The 22,749-nt window shown below is 43.8% G+C and overlaps 1 protein-coding gene across 4 annotated transcripts; it reads right to left on the bottom strand.

Annotated features, from left to right (window-relative positions):
- Positions 1 to 11,708: 11,708 nt before the first annotated feature.
- macroh2a2 (macroH2A.2 histone) lies at positions 11,709 to 21,706 on the bottom strand. Of its 4 annotated transcripts, none has more exons than XM_029449654.1 (9): positions 21,588 to 21,706; positions 19,564 to 19,741; positions 18,651 to 18,757; positions 16,741 to 16,941; positions 15,931 to 16,029; positions 15,644 to 15,743; positions 15,451 to 15,540; positions 14,452 to 14,626; positions 11,709 to 12,229 (listed from the first exon to the last, which is right to left on the bottom strand). In XM_029449654.1, exons 2-9 carry the CDS (start codon positions 19,733 to 19,735, stop codon positions 12,064 to 12,066), a joined length of 1,110 nt encoding a protein of 369 aa, XP_029305514.1. In that variant the 5' UTR covers positions 19,736 to 19,741; positions 21,588 to 21,706; the 3' UTR covers positions 11,709 to 12,063. The 4 variants fall into 4 exon arrangements, with proteins under 4 accessions (XP_029305514.1, XP_029305516.1, XP_029305513.1 ...); XM_029449656.1 differs by having other exon boundaries at positions 18,651 to 18,736; positions 21,447 to 21,660; XM_029449653.1 differs by having other exon boundaries at positions 21,447 to 21,659.
- Positions 21,707 to 22,749: the final 1,043 nt, after the last annotated feature.

The following is a 22,749-nucleotide window of genomic DNA, read 5'->3' as shown; positions in this document are numbered from 1 at the left end:
ACCTTTTTATAGGCCGTCAGTTGGGACTGAACTAGCTGATATTAATTTGCACTGACAAGCGGCAGGATTGCTTTCTAATTACTGATAGATCAGTATATATCCCTCCTTACATAGTATTTACAGTACTACAGTACTGGTCAGCTATGTTGACGAGCTGCTGTGGCCTTGTGTTGTTTTTTGCAGTCAGTGTTTTTCGCCCTTGAAAAACGTAGTAAAATAAATAATATTTCAGCATTGATTTGAAAATAATCAACTTTAGCACTAATTCCAAAGAAATATCAGAACATTTAAGATCCTTTTTACAAAGAATTATTTATATATAAGACTGTTTTTTGATTTAACTATTCAGAGTATGTGGAGTCTCAGTCATTGTGAAGTGTTTGATATAGTGGAACACCGTTTATATTCACACATCCACTATGTGTCTTGCTTCTCCACCCACACCCCCACCCACTACCTGCACTTTGACCCTCTCAACCAACCAGGTGAGTAGTGAGCTCAGAAGGTGTAAGGCAAGAAAGGTTGCGGGTCCAGATGGCATCAGCTCAAGGCTCCTCAAATCCTGTGCCAACCAACTGTGCGGGATTGTGGAGCTATTGTTCTACCTGAGCCTGAAACAAGGGAGGGTACCACAACTGTGGAAAACATCTTGTGTGGTACCTGTGCCAAAGACCCCCCACCCCAAGCAGCTGATGAAGATCCTGGAGAGGCTGGTCCTTGGCTATCTTCAGCCCCTTGTGAGACCACCGATGGACCCACTTCAGTTCTCCTAACATCCTGGCATCGGGGTGGATGGCACTGTCATTTACCTGATGCAGAGATCCCTCTCTCACCTGGAGAAGGCTGGGGGCACTGTGAGAATCATGTTCTTTGATTTCTCCAGTGACTTCAACACCATTCAACCCAGACAAGCTAGAGTGCTCGGGGGTGGATCATCACCTCACCAGCTGGATTCTGGACTACCTCACCAACCGTCCACAGTACGTGAGGACCCGGGAGTGTCACTTGATTGTCTGAAGCACGGGGGCCCATCCAGGTAACGGTTCTGGCGCCGTTTCTCTAAACCCTCTACACAGCAGACTTCACCCACAACACAGCAAAGTGTCACCTGCAGAAGTTCTCTGACGACTCTGCTATTGTCGGCCTCATCTCTGATGGGGATAACAAGGAGAACAGAGAGCTGACACAGGACTTTGCCCTCTGGTGCCAGAGGAACGCAGGGAAGACCAGGGAGCTGGTGGTGGACTTCAGGAGGTGCCATCATTCCCCCCAACACCAGTGAACGTCCTGGGAACGGACATTGAAGAAGACTGAAGAAATCCAAAGGAAGGCAGATGCCTTCCCATGAGCATGTCCACGCCCCCTAGCACAGATGCGCTAGGGGTCGTGGACATGCTCATGCGCCAGCAAGGGGTAAAACCGGACATAACCCCAGCCAACGAATCAGAGAGGACAACGCCCCCCGGAAGAGAGTTAGGAAAAATGTAGCGCGTGTAAACGACACATTTCAGGTAGAACCGAGAGACAGTAACTACTTCAATGTGGCCTGTGTATTGATGATGCTGAATTGTCCAGGGCTGTGTGTAATTTCTATGCGGTCATTCTACTTTAATAAATGCTTTGAGATAATCAAGACGTTTACTAGATTAATTCGAGGAAGAAAATCCGTCTCCAAATTAGAACTCCCTAGTGTTCACCTGAACAATAAACTGGACTGGGCTGCCTCTCTGGGAACCATCACCTTATCGTGGAGGAGAGGTTTGTGTGTCCCTATGAACCTGAGAGTTGTGTTGTCTGGAGCCTAGTGCTCCTGGTAGGGTCTCCCAAGGCAAATTGGTCTCAGACGAGGGGCCAGACTAAAAATGGTTCAAAAACAACTTCATGAAAGAAAGAGAAAGGAGAGAAGAGACCCTGCCCGGAGGAAGCCCGGGGCCCCCGTCTGGAGCCAGGCCCAGAGGGAGGGCCCGACAGCGAGCGCCTGGTGGCCGGGTTTGCCACGGAGCCCGGTCGGGCACAACCCGAAGAAGCTACGTGGTGCCTCCCATCCATCCATCCTGTGGGCCCACCACTCATGGGAAAAACCGCTGGAGTCGGGTGCGCTGTCACACGGGTGGCAGTGAAGGTCAGGGACCTCGATGGACCAGACCCGGGCAGCAGAGGCTGGCTCTGGGGACGTGGAACGTCACCTCTCTGTGGGGGAAGGAGCCGGAACTAGTGCGGAAGGTGGATCGCTACCAGTTGGATCTGGTGTGGCTTACCTCCACGCACAGTCTTGGCTCTGGAACCGTATTCCTGGATAGGGGTTGGACTCTATTCTTCTCCGGAGTTGCCCAAGGTGTGAGGCGTCGGGCCGGGGTGGGGATACCCACTAGCTCCCGGCTGAGCGCCGCTACGTTGGAGTTTACCCCGGTGGACGAGAGGGTCGCCTCCCTACGCCTTCGGGTTATGGGGGGGAAAACTCTGACTGTTGTTTGTGCCTATGCCCCAAACCGCAGTTCGGAGTATTCGGCCTTCTTGGAGACCCTGAATGGAGCCCTGCAGGGGGCTCCAGTAGGGGACTCCGTAGTCTTGCTGGGAGACTTCAACGCACACGTGGGAAACGATGGAGACACCTGGAGAGGCGTGATTGGGAGGAAGGGCCTCCCTGATCTAAACCCGAACGGTCGTTTGTTGTTGGACTTCTGTGCTAGTCATGGAATGGCCATAACAAACACCATGTTCGAACATAAGGATGCTCATAAGTGCACGTGGTACCAGAGCACCCTAGGCCAAAGGTCAATGATCGATTTTGTAATCGTATCATCTGATCTGAGGCCGCATGTTTTGGACACTCGGGTGAAGAGAGGGGCGGAGCTGTCGACTGATCACCATCTGGTGGTGAGTTGGATCAAGGGGTGGGGGAAGACTCTGGACAGACCTGGTAAACCCAAACGGGTAGTGCGGGTGAACTGGGAACGTCTGGGGGAAGCCCCTGTCCTGGGGATCTTTAACTCACACCTCCCGGTGGAGTTTTTCAGCCATCCCTGTGGAGGTTGGGGGCATTGAACCTGAGTGGGCGATGTTCAAAACCTCTATTGCTGAAGCTGCGGTGATGAGCTGTGGTCTCAAGGTCTTAGGTGCCTCAAGGGGTGGTAACCCTCGAACACCGTGGTGGACCCCGGTGGTCAGGGAAGCCGTACGACTGAAGGAGTCCTTCCGGGTTATGTTATCCGGGAGGACTCCGGAAACAGTTGAAGGGTATCGAAGGACTAGAAGGGCGGCAGCTTCTGCCGTGTCAGAGGCAAAGCAGCGGGTGTGGGAGAAGTTCGGAGAAGCTATGGAGAAGGACTTTTGTTCGGCACCAAGGTGCTTCTGGAAAACCATCCGGCACCTCAGGAGGGGGAAGCGAGGAACCATCCAAGCTGTGTACAGCAAGGGTGGGACCCTGCTGACTTCAACTGAGAAGGTTATCGGCCGGTGGAAGGAGCACTTTGAGGAACTCCTGAATCCAACTAACACGCCCTCTATGGTAGAGGCAGAGCTGAAAGCTGATGGGGGATCATCGTCAATTTCCCTGATGGAAGTCACTGAGGTAGTCATACAACTCCACAGTGGCAAAGCCGCAGGGGTTGATGAGATCCGTCCAGAAATGCTGAAGGCTTTGGGTGTTGAGGGGTTGTCTTGGTTGACACGCTTCGTCAACATTGCGTGGAATTCTGGGACAGTGCCTAGGGGTTGGCAGACCGGGGTGGTGGTTCCCCTATTTAAAAAGGGGAACCTGAGAGTGTGTGCCAACTACAGGGGTATCACACTTCTCAGCCTCCCTGGTAAAGTCTACTCCAAGGTACTGGAAAGGAGGGTTCGGCCGGTAGTCGAACCTCTGATTGAAGAGGAACAATGCGGATTCCGTCCTGGTCGTGGAACAACAGACCAACTCTTTACTCGTGCAAGGATCCTGGAGGGGGCCTGGGAGTACGCCCATCCGGTCTACATGTGTTTTGTGGATCTGGAGAAGGCGTATGACCGGGTCCCCCGGGTGATACTGTGGGAGGTGCTGCGGGAGTATGGGGTGAGGGGGTCACTTTTGAGGGCCATCCAATCCCTGTACGCCCAAAGCGAGAGTTGTGTCCGGATACTCGGCATCATCGGTCTGTGACCTTCAACAGTCACTGGATCGGTTCGCAGCCGAGTGTGAAGCGGTTGGGATGAGGATCAGCACCTCAAAATCTGAGGCCATGGCTCTCAGCAGGAAACCGGTGGATTTCCTACTCCGGGTAGGGAATGAGCCTTTACCCCAAGTGAAGGAGTTCAAGTACCTCGGGGTCTTGTTCGCGAGTGAGGGGACGATGGAGCGAGAGATTGGCCGGAGAATCGAATCAGTGGAGGCGGTACTGCAGTCACTTTACCGCACCGTTGTGACGAAAAGAGAGCTGAGCCAGAAGGCAAAGCTCTCAATCTACTGATCGATCTTCGTTCCTATCCTCACCTATGGTCATGAAGGCTGGGTCATGACCGAAAGAACGAGATCACAGGTACAAGCGGCCAAAATGGGTTTTCTCAGACGGGTGGCTGGCGTCTCCCTTAGAGAAAGCTTAGCCATCCGTGAGAGACTTGGAGTAGAGCCGCCGCTCCTTTACGTTGAAAGGAGCCAGTTGAGGTGGTGCGGGCATCTAGTAAGGATGCCACCTGGGCGCCTCCCTAGGGAGGTGTTCCAGGCACATCCAGCTGGGAGGAGACCCCGGGGAAGACCCAGGACTCGGTGGAGAGATTATATCTCCTCACTGGCCTGGGAACGCCTCAGGATCCCCCAGTCGGAGCTGGAGGATGTGGCCCGGAGAAGGGATGATTGGGGTTCCTTACTGGAGCTGCTGCCCCCGCAACCCGACCCCGGATAAGCGGTAGACGATGGATGGATGGAACAATAGAAGAAACCTCAGGGAGAGCAACTGAGGAGGGATCCCTCTCCCAGGACGGACAGATGTGCAATAGATGTCGTGTGTACAGGATAAACAACATAGTACAAATAAAACATTTCACGGTAATTATGTTGTGTTGAAAAAATAGAAAGTATGGATGAATCCAGGAAAATGTTAAAAAAGCTTCCCGGTGTCCAGCAGGATCAGGGAAGCAGGCGCAGCCACGATTCCTGATCCTGACATAAACTTTATCAGTGGCAACCTGCCACATGAGAGACACAGAACACTCCGGGGATGATGCCTCGGATGCTGTGTTAGTAACATACATTTACATAAATGCATACAGATAGAGAGGGGAAAGAAGGGAGAGAAGGAGGAGAGCAGGGAGGTGTCCCCAGGAAGTCTAAGCAAAGTCTTTAGCCTGCTCTTAAATATGGAGAAGGTGTCTGCCTCCCGAACATAAACTGGAAGCTGGTTCCACTGGAGAGGACCTTGATAGCTGAAGGCTCTGGCTCCCATTATACTTTTAGAGACTCTAGGATCTACAAGTAACCCTGCGGTCTGGGAGCGCAATGCTCTAGATCAGTGGTCCCCAAACTAAGGCCCGCGGGCCGGATACGGCCCGCCTCCACATTTGGCCCGGCCCCCTGAACAATACCAGAGACGCATTATGATTTTTTTTTCAGTCTGGCCACGCGAATCCTAGACTAGCCCCTGTCAAATAGAACGGAATAATGGCGAAAAGGTTAGGTAAGAGAAAAATTGATTCAGAATGCAGGGTATTTAACCTGCAGTGGTCAAACGATTATTTTTTTGTTCAATGCAAAGAAAAGGCTGTTTGTCTCATCTGTTATTTCTGTGAAGATCCCGGAAAGGGTTATTAATATTTGGTTATGTGTGGCTTTCTGGAAAACAATAAGAGTTTACGTTTAGGCACCCTGCGATCGTCACACTTTTTCTGTTACAAACTGACCCCGGCCCCCATCAGAGAAGGGAACAATTATGTGGCCCTCACAGGAAAAAGTTTGGGGACCCCTGCTCTAGATGGTTTATAAGGTTTATAAGTCTGCTGCTCTGTTTAAGAAGGGACAGAGCAGCTTTATCTGCTGAGGAGACTGAGGTCTTTTGGAGTGCAATTCTTAAGACCTTCTTTGACTCTGTGGTAGCATCTGCTATTTTTTATGTAGTGGTCTACTGGGGCAGCAGCATCTTGGCTGCTAACAGGAAGAGACTGAACAGACTGGTGAAGAAGGCCAGCTCTGTCCTGAGGGGCCCTCTGGACGCTGTGGAGGTGATGGGAGACAGGAGAATGATGGCCAAGCTGTCCTCTCTATTGGAGGACACTTTGTCCGCACTGTGCAGCTCCTTCAGCGACAGGCTGTGTTAGAAAAATATTCTTAATAACACCACAAAGTCAGGATCCAAATCAAATAAAAGTTTGAATCTATATTCTTGCAAGAAGGAACTGAGTTCGTACATACAAAGGATGATCAAACTCACACACACAGGTTGTAATGCTGCCGTGTGTTGCTCACAGAAGCAACTCTCCCAGACTCAGTATTTATACACGACATCTATTGCAGCTCTGTCCATCCTGGGAGAGCGATCCCTCCTCAGCTGTTCTTCCTCAAGTTTCTTACACTTTTTACCGTTTTTTTTGGACAGATTTTCTTTTCATAGCGAGGGTCTAAGGACAGAGGGTCTAAGGACAGAGGGTGTAAAAACAGAGGGTGTCAAGACGGAGGGTGTCAGAACAGAGTGTAAGGACAAAGGGTGTAAAGACAGAGGGTCTAAGGACAGAGGGTGTCAAGACAGAGGGTGTAAGGACAGAGAGTCTAAGGACAGAGTGTGTAAGGACAAAGGGTGTAAAGACAGAGGGTCTAAGGACAGTGGGTGTAAGGACAGTGGGTCTAAGGACAGAGGGTGTAAAGACAGAGGGTGTAAGGACAGGCTCCTGCCTATTGACCTGGTTCTTCAGCCTTCCTTTTAAAGTATTAGCCACCTCATCTGCTCTTTATAAATGGTGGTGTACTCTTATAAACAATTATATTTTTAGTGGGTCCCGTGGCCGCTCCATGCGGCACACTTAGCTGCGCAGCTGCTGTGTCTGACCTGGTGCTCGAGATATGCGGTGTTAATTTAATTTGTGTGGGGGAAAAAATTATGACCAAGATATTCTAGGTGAACTAGGAGGAAGTGAGGTCGAAAAGACGGGTGGTGGAGACAGGTTGTTTGGGAGACTAGGTATACAAATGGTTACATGGAGTGAGTAGGTAGAGGAAGCAGAGATGGAGGAGGAAGAGGCAGCAGCAGCACTGGAGACAGTACAGCAAAAGCCTGCTACAAAACGCAGAAGAAACGAGCCAAAGAAAGCATCCAGTGATGCGAAAAACAGTAAAGTTGGGGAAGAGGGACAGACTGTGAGAAGGCAGGGACAGACGGACAAGAGTCTTAGTTAAGAAGAGTGTGTATCAGACAGCAGTGATATCCCTAGTTTTAATTTAACAGCCAGAAAAAAAAAATGTATAGTGCTGAAATGTTAAAAGTTTTCTTCCAACAAACAAAAAGTAGAGGATTACTTTCCAGATTTAACAGTTTTTAATACCTCAGCCAGACTCCATATGAGTCAAAGAGAGGAGTCTGGCCTCACTGACCAGGAGGTTTTTAGATTAAAGAAACTTGTGTTAAAAGTAAAAAAACAAATAAACATTGATTGATTTTAATGAATATATTTGTTGATCTTTTGCCTTTAACATCTCAGTAGTGATGGATACTTTCAGAGTGGGTGTTTTAAATGTGAATGGAGCCAGAGTCTTAAAGAAAAATAGGACAAATATATGAAACTGCTAAAATGAAACATGTTGATGAATTTTTTGTTTTTACAAGAAACGCACAGCGACAGTTTTAATGAGATAGACTGGAGGAGAGTATCTTAAAGTAATTTTAAGTCACAACACTTCTCTCAGTGGAGGAGTGGGCTTCCTCTTCTCCAAGTCTTTTACTCCAGTCTCACTGGAGGTCGAGCATTTTAGATTGCTTTTAGTTAAAGCAAGGTTTGACCTTTTTACAGCTGTTCATATAAATGTGTAGGCTTCAACAATCGGTGCAGAGAGGAAGCTGTTTTAAATGGCTGTGCCTCTGAGGATTTTTTATTCTTGGGAGGGGATTTTAACTGTACAGAAAATGCATCTTTAGATCGCAACCATGCATCCAGTATCCCAGAATGCTCTGAGGCAGCTGGTCCACTCCCATGGCCTGGTGGATGTATGGAGGAGGATTGACGCAGAAGCTAGACAATACACATGGTCCCACGTAAGAGAGAATAGGATTTCCTCAGCCAGACTAGACCATACTTATTGTTTTGAACATCATTTTAATAAAGTACAGGGTGCACTGCTCCAGTCCCGATTTCAAAACGCCACCGAGATGGATACTCCCTCTAGCTTAGGGATGGGCAACTGGCAGCCCGCGGGCCGCATGCGGCCCCTGCCCTCACTTTGTGCGGCACGCGAGTCAATTTACAAAAAACAATATAATTGTTGGTTTCACAGTTGTAAACAGATTGTCTTGCGTTGATCTCGTGGCCTTCCTGCTCTAGCGGGAAAAGAAAGGGCCCAAAAAAAGAAAACTGGACCAAAACAAACATATCTTTCAGCCAAAATGGAAAACGGATTATTTGTTTACAGAATTCATGTGTTTAGTGTGCCTTGAAACTAAATCGGCAATGAAGGATTACAATTTAAGTCGCCACTACAACAGCACAAAAGCTAAGAAGCCCCTGTCGGATGGCGAAATGGTGAAGAGGGGGCAGTTGAGATGGCTAAAGCATTCGGAGATGACAACATGGCTAAGAATTTTGAAACCGCCTCTTTGTCCCGTCGAATACTAGAAGAACTAGAAGTTATTGTTAGCTATTGAAATGTGCGTACTGCGGTCAGACCCCATCTTTCTAGCAAAGCGCCATGAGAGGGAATTTCCTTTCGGAGACTGCTACCCGAGTCCCGCTTTCCACTCCTCAAGGATTTTGCGCTCAATGGCCAGCATGTTTGGCAGCACATACATCTGCGAGAGCAACTTCTCTACAATGAAGCACATTAAGTCAAGGGAGAGAAACAGACTGACAGTTGAGACACTGTTCCATCTCATGCAGATCGGATGTACAAATGTTGATGTTGACATTCAGTGTATTGTGCACCAGCAGGAGACGCCACAAGTATCTCATTAAGATGTATAGCTTACTGATCCAGCTGTGGGGGAGGATCAGTTGACTTGGAGAACAATACATGCTGGTTTTATGTTTATGGTTTTAGGTAATGGAATATGAGGGAAGAGTAGAAATACAATAAAAAAGATTAATATTAGTTGTTAAACTCAGTGTTGGTGTTTGTTCACATTGAGTTATGATGTTTGAGCTCCATTTGCATATGCAATAATAGTTTATCTCTCAAGAATGCAGATGATCTGTTTGTGTAAAGCTAGTTAATAATTAATAATCAAATTAAATTAGTTGAACAATTAGGACTACTAAATGCATTTGAATATGAAAAATTGAAAAGTTCATAGTCCTGATAGATAGATAGAGATAGATACTTTATTGATCCCAAGCGACATTTAGGCATCCAGTAGCTTAAAAGACATATGACATTACACATCTTCCCCCCCCCCTCCCGTCATTAAAAAGTAAGTAAAAAATAAAAAAATAATAAAATTAAGAGATAATTGTAATACAGAGAGCTGTTGAAAAATAGAAATTGGTACAATAAACATTCATTGCCTGTATATATTTAATTATTTTCATTAAATTAGTAGCTATAGTTGGCTATTTAAATGATGGGGTTATAGTATCCTACCGATGTGTGCATGTCACAAAGTGAGGACATATTTTTTATGGCCCTCCCTATCAAAGTTGCCCATCCCTGGGCTCGGTTCTACTTTTAGCTGAAGGATGTTTAGTGCATATGTCTGCCATGTCCTCTTGACTTGAGTGTATATGTGCAGTTCTTACTGTATTGTAAGACTTTAGATCAGGGGTGGGCAAGACTCAGCGGCCACAATGAGTTTTAAAAAGACGGGCCGGGCTAGTAGTATAAAATTGTCAGCCTTCCTGATTAACTTAAAAAATGAGCTAATCTCCTCTTTGAGCTCCCACACTCATTGACATACTTTCCCCAAATTTAACCAGCAGACATGAGAGTGGTAAAGCAAGTCCTGATGATCAGCATTAGTTTGCTCAAGGAACTTAATAAATTGACGATGCTGAAGTCCCCTTGCTCGTATAAAGGTAACAAGTTTTACGACTGGCTTCACTACATGATCAAACTGCAATAAAGATTTACACAGGGCTTCCTGGTGGATTATGCAGTGTAGGACAACATCCAGCTCAGGGTTTTCCTCTTTCACCTTATCCTGGACTCTTTTCAGCAGCCCAACGTTTTTTCCTGTTATGTTTGGCTATCTGTGGTGACATTGGCAAGTTTACACCACGGTAGCTTCAGCCTCACGATGACACCAGACACCTTGTCATACAAGTCCTCTCCTCGTGTTGTCCCCTTTAGAGATTCCATGGTCAAAAATTCCTCCGTTATCTCAAAATTGTCTTTTGTCACAATTCTGGCTTTGTGTTTCCTGTTTTATTTTGTAAAGGTTCACTCTCCTTGTGTCATGTCTAGTTGTACTTCCTGTCTGTGTGTTTTCCCTCCCTTTGTTGATTTGATCCTCCTGTGTCCATTCACCCTGCCCTTGTATCCTTGCCTTTCTCCTCCAGCTGTGTCTTGTTCCCTTCATTAGTTTCCGTGTGTATATATCCCTGTCTGTCTCATTGTTCCTTGTCGGTTCGTCATTGATGTTACATGGTGTGCTTCCTCGTGTCTTCCTCTGGTTGGTTCTGTTCAGTTTTACTTTTTGTATTTTGCTAGCTTTATGAAATAAAGCTCTCTTTTTGTTAAAACCTCGTCTGGCATCCTGCAATTGGGTCCTCTCCTATACCATACCGTGACAGTCTTTAATCCCTCTGATAAAAGTTAGCAGCTGAGCGGTGTCTTTTGCATCGTTACTTTCGTCCAGTGCTAACGAATATAACTTAAATGACTCAGCTTTTTTGTTTAACTCGCTGGTTACGTCTTCGTCAATTAATTCTACACGGCGAGTCACTGTCTGTGAAAACACATTTTTCAAATTAGTTTTTGCTCTCTGGACACAAGAGAGCTGCTGTCTCTACGACACATTCTTTCAAAAACTCCCCTTATTATTTTGCGGAGTCTGTAAATTGGCTGCCAACCTCTGAGCAGGAGCCGCCCATTATTGCGTTGACTGTTTGCTAGCGTAGTTAGTATGCTTGGTGGAAAAGTGGCGCCTGATATTGTATTCTTTGAAAACCGCAACGGTTTCTTGGCAAATAAGACAAATAAGCATTTGATCGCACTTCGGTGAAAAAATATTTAGCTGTCCACTCTTCATTAAACACTCAGCACTCACTGTCGACTTTTCTTTTCTTTGGTCCACTCGTTGTTACAGAAGGGCTCAATGAATTCAAGAGAATAGACCAGACTCCAGCAAAGGACAATTGTGTCTGGAGTGCGCCATCTAGTGGGAAATGCTGGGTATTGCATGAAAAAGGCTAAATGATACTTTATGGGCTTTACTATAATTTGGACAATGTTTTATCAATATTTGACGGGCCGAATTAAAAAGCCCAACGGGCCGTAGTTTGCCCACCCCTGCTTTAGATAGATTTACTTTATAAAATGTAACATTTTTAAAACATCATTCTTAAATATTAGGCAAGAAAGAAATATAAGTGTTGAAGGTCGGATCTCTGGTGTAAAACATCTCAGTTTTATTTCAAAGCAGAATGAGAACCACAGTTTTTTTAGTAAACTAACCGTATAAGAAACTACAGAGGCCAGGAAAACTGTTATATTTGTACATAGAATGTAAAAACATTATTGAAACAAACAAACTCTACGGATTTAAATGATCTAATCTATAAAGAATGCAATCTCTTGAAGGAACAGTGGAACAGAATTGTGAACAGCACTCCACTCACACATGTTTTTTTTCCTCTTTAACCAAGACGGATTCCACATCAAACTCCCTGCTGTCATATCACCTATCTACACCACCTGCAACAAACAACAGTTAGAAAAACAAATCCCGAAAACAACGATCCTCACTTGGCATCCAGCTTGGCCATTTCCTGAAGGTATATTCCAATGCTCTCACTGTCAAACAGAACAAAGTAAATGTTTTTCAGTGAGGAGCTGGTGGACGACACAAAATGGTTGGAGATGGCCTTGAGGATGAGCTGGGCGGCCATTTGTTTTGGGAATCCGTTCCTGTGAGAGAGATTCAGGTTGTGATAAGAGTCACAACAGCAGTTAATAAAACACACTGACAAGTGAAGACTAATGTATATAAAATGTAGCTAAAAGCAACCCAACCACATAATGCTGTGAAATGTACATGCAAATCTAACAGCTTTATATAAATGATCATTACTGCTGTTAAAGATAAAATGTCACCAAACTACTGAAACCTGGCATTGTTACAGAAGGGCTCAATAAAATAAATGTGCAAATAAATGTGTTGAATCAGAGGTTTGTGTGACACAGGCACACGTGTGGGACTGAGTTGGAGCGGTGCTGTTTTAGGTATCCAGGCAGTGCAGGGGGGGTGACAGGTCCATTAGCAGTTTATAATACTCTAACACAGGATTTTACAACTTTGAAATTTGTCATGGCAGTATTAATCACTTATCGTAAACTGCACAGCGCCTTGACAGATGACATCACGTTGTTTTGCTGCAAAAGTTCAGCCTTGTTCAACTTTTTTGCCGGGTCACGCTGCATTAGCACCCCTGCTGTGTCGGTGTGACACATCCTTAACCCGACAATAAAGACATGAAAATAAGCGAGCACAGCTGTTGGTTTGGAATGACTTGTGGTCAGTGGTCAGTTCTGCTGGCAGAAAAACAGACCAACAGTAGTAGTAGAGTATGAAACACGGTGCCTTCGTCTCAGACACAGGTAAATGTGAATGTTGCATGTTAATGTCCACTAAGGTGTTACAGAACAGTGTGAGGTGCAAAGTTCTATCACCATTCAGAGCATTAATATGAAAGACTTTCCTTTTTGATAAAGCTTATAGTTAGGGCTGGCTCAGGTTTGCCCTGGATCAGCCCCTAGTTATGCTTAGACTGCCGGGGGACACCTCCCTGCTCTCCTCCTTCTCCTTCTCTTCCTCTCTCCTCCCCTCCCTCTCTCTTCTTCTCCCTCGCTATCTGTATGCATTTATGTAAATGTCTGTTAATAACACATCATCCGGGGCATCATCCCCAGAGTTTCTGTGTCTCTCATGGGGCAGGTTGCCACTGATAAAGTTTACGTCAGGATCAGGAATCGTGGCTGCGCCTGCTGCCCTGGTCCTGCTGGACACCGGGAAGCCTTTTTGACATTTTCCTGGATTCATCCATACTTTCTCTTTTTCAACACATAATTTCTGTCAAATGTTGTATTTGTACTATGTTGTTTATCCTGTACACACGACATCTATTGCACGTCTGTCCGTCCTGGGAGAGGGATCCCTCCTCAGCTGCTCTCCCTGAGGTTTCTTCCATTTTTCCCCCTTTAATTGTGGTGTTTCTTTTAGGAAGTTTTTCCTTGTGCGATGCGAGGGTCTAAGGACAGAGGGTGTCGTATCCTGTACAGTCTGTAAAGCACACTGAGACAAATGTATAATTTGTGATATTGGGCTGTATAAATACATTTGATTTGATTTGATTTGATTAATATAGCAGCAACAACTATCTGCTATGTAAAGATATAGTGTGGTAATGTCTACCTGAGCAGAGAATTAAGTCTCTGTCCCTCTGTTGGGCTGTAATCCCAGCTGCTCTGTGCTTTGCTTTGGTAGCGGGGCCGGCCGTGCGTGCATGTTAGTGCATGTGAATCCCTGTGTGTGTGTATGCCTCTATGGCTAGCTAAAGCGTAACTCCCACCCTCCACACCCCCCTCAGGTTAACCTTGTTAGCTCTGTTAGCACTGTTAGCTGCTAGCCACTGGCTCAGTCGTCTACATGTTGAGAGCTGTGTGGAGGAAATCCTGGCTCAGACTCGGAGTCATAGATATCATCATCATAGAATTATAAGACGTTAGGTTGGGACTCTTATTTGTTCCTATTTGCTTACATGTAGGGTTTTGCTGTATATTAATTAATTCATTAAAATATAGGAATGAATATAATGACTTTCTCCACACTCTTTGTACATAAGAGATGATGGTTAAGTGATACATTTATTACAGTGCTCTGCATTTTTTACCTTGTACTGCTGTGCTCTTAACATTCATCTGACTGCATTCAGTTCAGAGTTGCCAAGTTGAATGTTCTTATTGTCACTAACAAAACACTTTGTTTCCCTGCTGAGTGAATTTCAAAGTGCACACACGCTCTTGTAATTGACCCTAGGCCTTAAAACAGACAGTGAATCAGCTTCAAGTCAGACAATATCAGCTCTAGTGACCTGATTGTCAACTCTAAGTAGATTAATACATTAGCTCACCGTCCAGCAGGAAGTGAAGGGAAAGCCACAGACTTGAGCTTCTTCTCCTCTGCTGCTGAGAGGCAGTTCTTCACCGTCTTCTCCAGCTGGTCCTCACACTTCTCTGAACCCCACTGAGGGACGTTACAGTGGATGATGAAGCGGGCTGCCATCCCACTGGCCTGGCTCACTGCCACTGCACGGTGAAAAGACACAAACACTGAATCTCTCAGTTTAAATTCCACCCTGTTTAATTCCTTCATTCATTTGACGCACTGAAGCCCTCAGGTCCTTTGTATTCTGCAAACTATTTGTTTAAACAACTATGTATATGGTCTTTAGACACCCACGGTATGAGAGATGCTTTTTGGTTTTTTTCATGGTACTGTATGTTGTGATGCTATAAATGAGCCGTGACGTAAGAACAGTCATCTTACTGTCACAGTTACATGACGATGCAGCACTGCTGACATAGAACATAATTAATTCTAATGTATTCATTCTAAGCTTTTGGGAAACATCTCTTAAGCTTAAGAAGGTTGCCAAGTTGGATTTTACAATTATCTTTTGAAGATGCTTTTGGGAAAGGAGGCGTTGTACAATAACTATTAAATGAGTCTGAATACATTCATCTCAATCTACTTGGAGTTATAATGTTATATCAATTTAAAGAAGATAATAGAGAATAGTGTTCACCGCCTGAGAGGTAAATTATTATTAAATTGTTTTGGAAACTCATTACTTTTAAGTCTTCAAAAAATCAAAGAGTAACCAAATCCCAAACCCAGATCTAATAAAACCTGTTGGTCATTCAAGGTTGACGAAAGATGGGTATGGTATGCACAGGGATGCCTGTGTACAGTAGCACAAGGATTTCTCTGCCTTCGATCGTAGCTGAAGACCAGTTTGCTTAGAGGCCTAAAACAGCTATAGCCGTATAAAGCTCTCCATTCAAATAAAACAACCTTAAACAGCATATCAAAGAGCACAGCTGATCCAGTTTCTCAGGTATGAAGATACCTGATGCCACCTCCAGAGGCCCCTGTCCTTTCCGCAGCTCTTTGACTCCTTCCAGGAACTCTCGGCCTCCAGCTTTCTCCAGGGCGGTGCCTAAAAACAGCACAGCAGCAGGTGAACACGAGACTGGATGGGTAGAAGGAGTCTGGAAACTTGTGAATAATAAATAAAGTACACATGAACATGTCCTCCTCACCCACTCCGTCTTTCAGATCCATCTCTGCATTTGTGGGATTAATTATGCCCTCCACTTTGATTGTTCCAATTTTACTGATTTCACTCTCTGTGAGTGAAAGCTGTGGATTCACAAAGTCATCAACATTAGAAAACGGCTGCTCTCGTTTTCTGACAGTCTATAAGGTAAATGTGGTAGATTACACTGCGAGCAGACACTGTTGTCACTCTTATGATTACATATTTACACTGGTTGTCACATCAAGGGCTTCTAATTAATCACCCATGACTCTAACACACGTCCATTACCTTTTGTCCAAGGAACAGGCTCTTTGCTGACAGGATGGTGAATCCATCTCCGGGACCGTCTTCCACTGTGGAGTTTGGTACAGACTCGTTGTCTGTGCTCTTTGTCAGATGGGGAAAAAAAGTCACATTTAAACCATACATCATAACAGAGTGTACATCTGAAACAGATAATAAGCAAGCAGAGTTTCAAAGCGCAGTACTTGACTCTGAGTATCAATAAGTGTCCATGATCAAAAGATGGCTTCTAAAGCTTTGTCACATTCTTGGCTTCTTATCTACTTCTTCTTTGATCGGATACGTCATGATTTCTTGATTTAACATGGAAACATTGAGCAGTGTGCCATATTTTGTTAAAGGTTAAAACATGTTGAGCGTGCAAGTTTATTTTTGACCGTGGACATAGTTGTTTGACAAAATAATCTGAACTCAAGGTCATCCTGGAGCTTTCGAACGTAGCTCATGCTTTTCTGAAGCAGATGTATTAACAGACAGAGTTCAGAGTACACAGCTCTTCAATCAGCTGGAGCTGCTCAGACTTTGGGCTTGTGTTGGATTTAAGTGAATTTGACTCTAGCTCTTCCATGAGAAGTGGTTGAAAGCTCCAGAAACAGCTAATAAGGGAACCTTGATCATATCTTATCATGCTTGAAAACATGTTTATATTTCCAAAACTCAACTACTGAAAAAGTATTATTTTGTCATGATTGTCTGTTTTTTGAGAATGTGACAAGCATTATATTTTAAGCACACTTCATGGCCTTAGTGGCCCCCATGTCCCTGAGTATTCTCTGTTCTGTTCACCTGACTGACCTTTGGCTTGCGGCCTCGTTTGCCTTTAACCTTTTTGAAGGATTTGATGGGTTTCTTGCTCTTTGGCCGTTCTTCCTGCTTCTCAGGGACGGACGCCGCCGGGCTGTCCACTTTCACCCGGCCTCCCCTCTTCTTTGAGAGCAGCTCCGGGTGGATCCGAGGCAGAACTCCTCCATTTGATATGGTCACCCCCCGCAGAAGCTGATGGAGAAAACATTTCCGAAACAAAGAGTTTGACTGTGTACTCAACTGTCCTACAACATACAACAACACAAGAGTGTCATTCTGTTCAAGTGTTTGCTTTATGCAAACACTTGTGAAATGACTGTGGTTGTTCCCAGCTGAGGTTCACCAGTGTTGTGATACTGAAATATTAGCTGCTACACACACCATCTGCTGTCAGCTGAAACCTTCACAATCACCACGCATATGCCTCGCACTTTAACTCACACTACCTTGTTACTCATAATAATAATAATAATAATTACATAACTATTCAAACCCATTTGTTATGGCTGCACTATTTTATTCAGGAGGAAGTTGTTACCTTCTTTTGCTTTTTAAACATATTGTCAAAAATATGTCCTGACATATGTGATACCCCTGGAAAGTGTACCACCTACGCTACAGTTTGTGAGAGTCTGAACGTAGCTCAGCTGAACAACATGAGTTTGTAGTGATGGAGCAGAGTAGAGGAGGTTAAAGGTGCATCAGGAAACCCCCAGAGGGCAGAGAGAGATATGTCTTTGAATGTTGACGTCTTCTTTACTTAGAGATCATGATGGCTGGTGTCACTAATTTAAATGTCACCTCCTGTGTGGAGACACTTTCCCAAAAAGGTATTACAGTGCACACACATCCAGGCGATAAATACTAGGTGCTGGACAGAAGAACAAACAAAGTCCGCTCACTATAAAAGGTTCCCATGAACATTTCATTCATTTCCACTAGTGACGTTTTGAGTGTCAAGCTCTTCTTCAGACAAAAATGGGATAAATGAGACACTTTCCCACCAGTGACCAAACAAATAATGTAAAGCTGCACTAATCACAATGTTAATATTAACCAGGGATCAAATGACGGCGTGTTATGTGAAAAGTATCATCCACAGACTATCACCAACTCTGCAGCTCCCCTCAGCTCTACCTGTTTGAGCTCATTGTTAGTTCTACAACGTTCTGATGAAGCCACTGTACAATACCTGCTGAGCAGCAAACAGCAGACACACACAGACGAGCTGGGAACATAGTGGCGCATTTAGCAGCTAAAGATGTTATTTCAGGAGTTGGTGAAGACCAAAACAGAGCTAAAAGAGAGAGAATATTTGACTTGCATTCAACACAACTTGAAACGGTTGAAGCGCTAATGTGATGTGTCAATAATTTGCTGATGTGATAATAGTAAGTCAGATGTTGTTTTCAGCTTGTTACTCCTCCCCCAAATTTCTGTTTATGCATTTTAAACTTTTTTTATAGGTCTCATTTGTTTCTAAAAGTAAAGTATTTTAGTTTATTGGTATTCATATCAATTCTTTCAATCAATTCATATTCTCTAAAAATAAAAATTGGATACAAAATGTGGGTGAAAATTAGATTTAGATAAATAGCAGTTGTACAGTTTAATTATCAATTGTATTTATAAGGTTTTTTTGTCACTATTAAAGGCTACTGGTGCATTGGCAGCAGATGGTTTAAGATTCTCCTCACTTTTCTATTCACTTGTGAGTAGTGAGAACATAGTGAGCAAGCCTAGGATGATCTACTCTTCTGCAACAACACATTGTGATGGAGTCAGCGAAGCTGCATTGGTTTGTACATGATGATGTTGTTTTGAGCAGCTTTATCATAGGATATGTATAATGTAACGGTCTACACCCAAATATCAGTGAGCTGCCCATAGAGCACTGTTACCTGGTTGAGCTCCTCATCATTGGCCACAGCGAGCTTAATGTGCCGGGGAGTTATTCTGCCTTTCTTGTTGTCCCGAGCTGCGTTTCCTGCCAACTCCAAGATCTCAGCTTAGAGAGAAAACACAGTGTGGAAAGCCATCAAAAATGCAGTGTGTTCACTTCCTACTGTGTGACTCCCAGCCCGTCAGGAACAAGAAGATGACAGTCAACAAGTTTAGACCAAACTACTGCGAGCAGTAATGTGGACATAGACATAACTAATAAACATTAAACAAACGTTGTCTTATTTTCTTCTTTTTTCCAATCCTCTTTGTGTTACTGGCTTTATGGTCCAGGAAAATCCTATTTCCAAAAATATAGACCTGTGATATAATGAACAATGTTTGTGTTATAATTTATTTTATTTACCATGATAAAGCTTTGCCTATGGTCTAGGTAGTGCAGGAAGGTGATGGAACGTATTAATAAAGTTGTCAGATGCACATGTATTGTCTGGCATTTGCTCTTCAGTGATTGTTGATATATGGTCTTTTTGATGGTGTTATATGATTTATGAATATATGTATATAAAGATTATGAACATAATGTTGCCAGTGAAGGATATTAAACACAATACAATCAGGGATTATTACATGAGAACATATTCATCATAAACATAGTAGTTAAAGTAGTACAAATATTTGTGATATATCATAATCCGACACATAACATGACACTACTTTAATGCTTTTAATAAGCAACTTCACCACATGTATTTTGGATTTTTTTCTTGCACAATTCAGTTATATATAGAATATTTACATATAATACATAAAGTACACATGCAACAGTACAGTGAACATGTGTAGATATGTTTACAGCTAGAAGTATACACATACGCTGTATGCCGTTACAAAATCATGTGATCACCCTACCTGCCAGGTACTCGATGACTGCTGCCATGTAGACCGGTGCCCCCATGCCAATCCGGTATTTGTGTGTGCCGATGCGCAGGTACCTCATCATCCTTCCCACAGGGAAGATGACTCCTGCCCTGGCTGAGCGGGACAGCTTGGTGGCCTTCTTCTTGCCTCCTCTGGCTGACATCCTGCTCTGCACAGCGAGTACACAGCGGGTGAATAACAGACTTCCCATGTGCCACACATACAGCAGCTTTTTAAACAGAACACATCCATATGGTGAAAGGTTCAGTTCTTCTGAATTGCACGAGGAATAAACATGCTATCAGTATAGATAGTTCTGATTTCATTTGGCCAGGTTTTGAATTTTCTGTCAAATACAATGGAGGTGAAATTTAGTTTGTAGAGGTCACAGCATTGAATATTACATTTAAAAAATGTATCGGGAAGATCTCTGTCCCTATTATCACTGGGTAATCCACGGAACAATGGAGACAGTTCACATAGGGAATATGTCTTAGTAGTTATACTGCAAACTGTACATGACAACTTCTAAAATGAAATTCTAGGTTTTCAATTGAAATTCAAATCTAAAATCCAAATTGGAATATCAGCAAAGTATTTTTTGAAATTTCCTGCCACCTTTTTGTAATTACAGTGAACTGACACGTTTATAATAGTAATATCTTAGTGAATGAAACCTGGGTGTTAAAACACCAGTGGAACTGAAAGTTATGATTTGCCAAAACTAAGGAAAATTATGATTAATTGATAAATTGCTAATTAAATTGCACCAGACAATACCTACTCTTGCCTTTACAATTTATTTATTACATGTCTGATAAACTGACTACAGAGGATGTTAAGACACTAGTGACTATCCTTGTCATGGTTTTTCAACCTTTATCTACCATTTGAAATTCCAGATAGATAATTAGTAAATATTCAGTGTAACACATGATGGACTCAGGTATCAGCCCGAGGTGAGCAGACATCCCGAGAAAGCACAGGGGAATCTGAAATGGGGTAATTATATATACATATATATATATGTATATATAATTACCCCATTATATATACATATATATAAAAAATTAAATATGCTAGTGTTGTAGGAGGATACAACACATACGTCACGTCCACTAGCTGTATCAATGACGCCATAGTGATTGCCAGTTGGTTTCTTCTTCTCCAGACCATATGTTGACCGTGGATGTTACGGGGAAAGGTTACCATTACCCCCGAGGTTTCCATGTAAACAAGTTCCAGCCGTGAGCGCTGTGAGGCTGCGGCCTGCAGCAGCGCCGCTGGAGCTCACACTTCATCTACACGTAGACACTAATTAATACAGGAGGTGAAAGGATATGGTGTGTGCGTGCTAGTGTTCTATGAAAAAAGATGGGAATGTGACCGGGGCTATTCAGGCTAACGTTACTGTACCGAGCATAACGTTACAGTGAAGCAAGCAACACTCCTTCGACGTAGCCACGCAGACGTTACGGTTTACTTTTGGGTTATTTATATTGTAGAAGAGCCTGTCACGGCGACACTAGCTTAAACGGAAATTAGTATTTATGTATTAGTACTAACTCAGCCGGGGGAAGAAAAACAAACATAAAGCTAAGGGTTATTGAGAATATTAGCAACGCCTGCTTCATTTAGCTAAATAAAAATATTTAGTGCACATTCCGCGAGGCACTCTTGCGTGTATTCTACAACAGAGACATTAACCACAACGACCCATTTCTTTGAACAAGCCCCCGCCCGCCCCCTTCTTTTTTCATTTAGCCTCCAGTCCTGTGCATGTGTGTAATCACATCAGACATGGAAAGCAACGTCCCCGTCAATCCGGATATGCGCCGAGGTACGGAAAATAAAAGAACCTTCTAAGTTTCTACCTGTGTGTCCTCCTTCCAGGCGAATCAGCGCGAGAGAGAAATACTCCTGCACGGAAGACAGACGAACCCCCGGAGAAAGACGGCGCGCTTTGTTTTGGTTCTGTTTGTTTGCTGTCCTTGTGCGTATTTTAGCTTCCCTACCTTAGAAAAACCCCACAGAGCAAACAGGAACAGCGTAGTGTGGTTGGAGGCTGGCTCTGTGCTACTGATGCTGCAAAGTGGAAAAATTCAGTAGAGGGAAATTTCAGTGAAAACGCCCCCCTAACATGGCTTCAAGAGGGACAATGTTCGTTGAGAGGAACGTGATGTGCTTAGCATGGTTTTTAAAACAAATATAAATATAAATAAAAATAAATTCTCCTCGTAAGTCAAATAGATCCTAATTGGTACCCTACATGTACATCTCATAAGGCCTTCGTGTAGGCTATATTGGATATCTCACTGGATATTTTCCAGCCGCCCAGGCAGTAGTTCTAAATGTAAGAGGAAACCTGCATAATTCCAGGTCTAACAGGTAGTGAAACAGTACATATCTCCTCCTTGAACGTGCAGACTGTGGGAAGTGGATCAGGCAGATAATCCTGGCAGATGCATCAGAAGAGCAATCCCAAGTGGCTCAGAGGGTTTCAGCAGCCAATCAGATCACTTGACTCCATCTTTGATATGTCAAAGCCAATAGATACATGAAGGGGGATGACAGACACATCCACTTAATTTTAGTGGTCAAATAGATACAGTATACAAACTTCAATACAGATACAAAAGGTTATAAATGAAACAACTGACGTGAGGGAATAAAGGAAGAGGTCTGCAGATGTCGCTACATTAATAAACAAATAAAAGACAGCACTGTGGGGGACTGAAGTGTGAAGATAGCATACCATCATCATAGTACAGCACAGTTCACTTCAATGATGTAAATGTTGAAGCATACAAGTAGACAATGAGTAGGATAATAATAAAGAAGTATTGGTAATAACCAAATAAGAAAAAACTCGATCACTAACTAATAACTTATTAAGCTTTTAAACTTATCCCCTCTGGTAGGCAAAACTTCAATCTCCTGAACAGCTAAATCAGATATGTGATATCAGAAATATATCCTGTGAAATAATGCAGTAATCAATTTGCAAAAGCATGTGCAACATATCCTTTTCATTGCCATAAGTAAGTCTAAGTAGAATTCACCCACTGTCTCAATAGAAGCACGTAAACCTCCTCTGTGTAGCCTATAGAGTCATTTATTATCCTCACAATATGTATTCCAGCATTAGAAGAAATAAATACTTTTGCATTGGGCAAG

Source organism: Cottoperca gobio, chromosome 15 (genome assembly GCF_900634415.1).
Source record: "Cottoperca gobio chromosome 15, fCotGob3.1, whole genome shotgun sequence".
In the NCBI taxonomy this organism is placed as follows: Eukaryota; Metazoa; Chordata; class Actinopteri; order Perciformes; family Bovichtidae; genus Cottoperca; species Cottoperca gobio.
The sequence above is the reverse complement of the archived record's forward strand: the minus strand, read 5'-3'. Positions and strand labels throughout refer to the sequence as shown.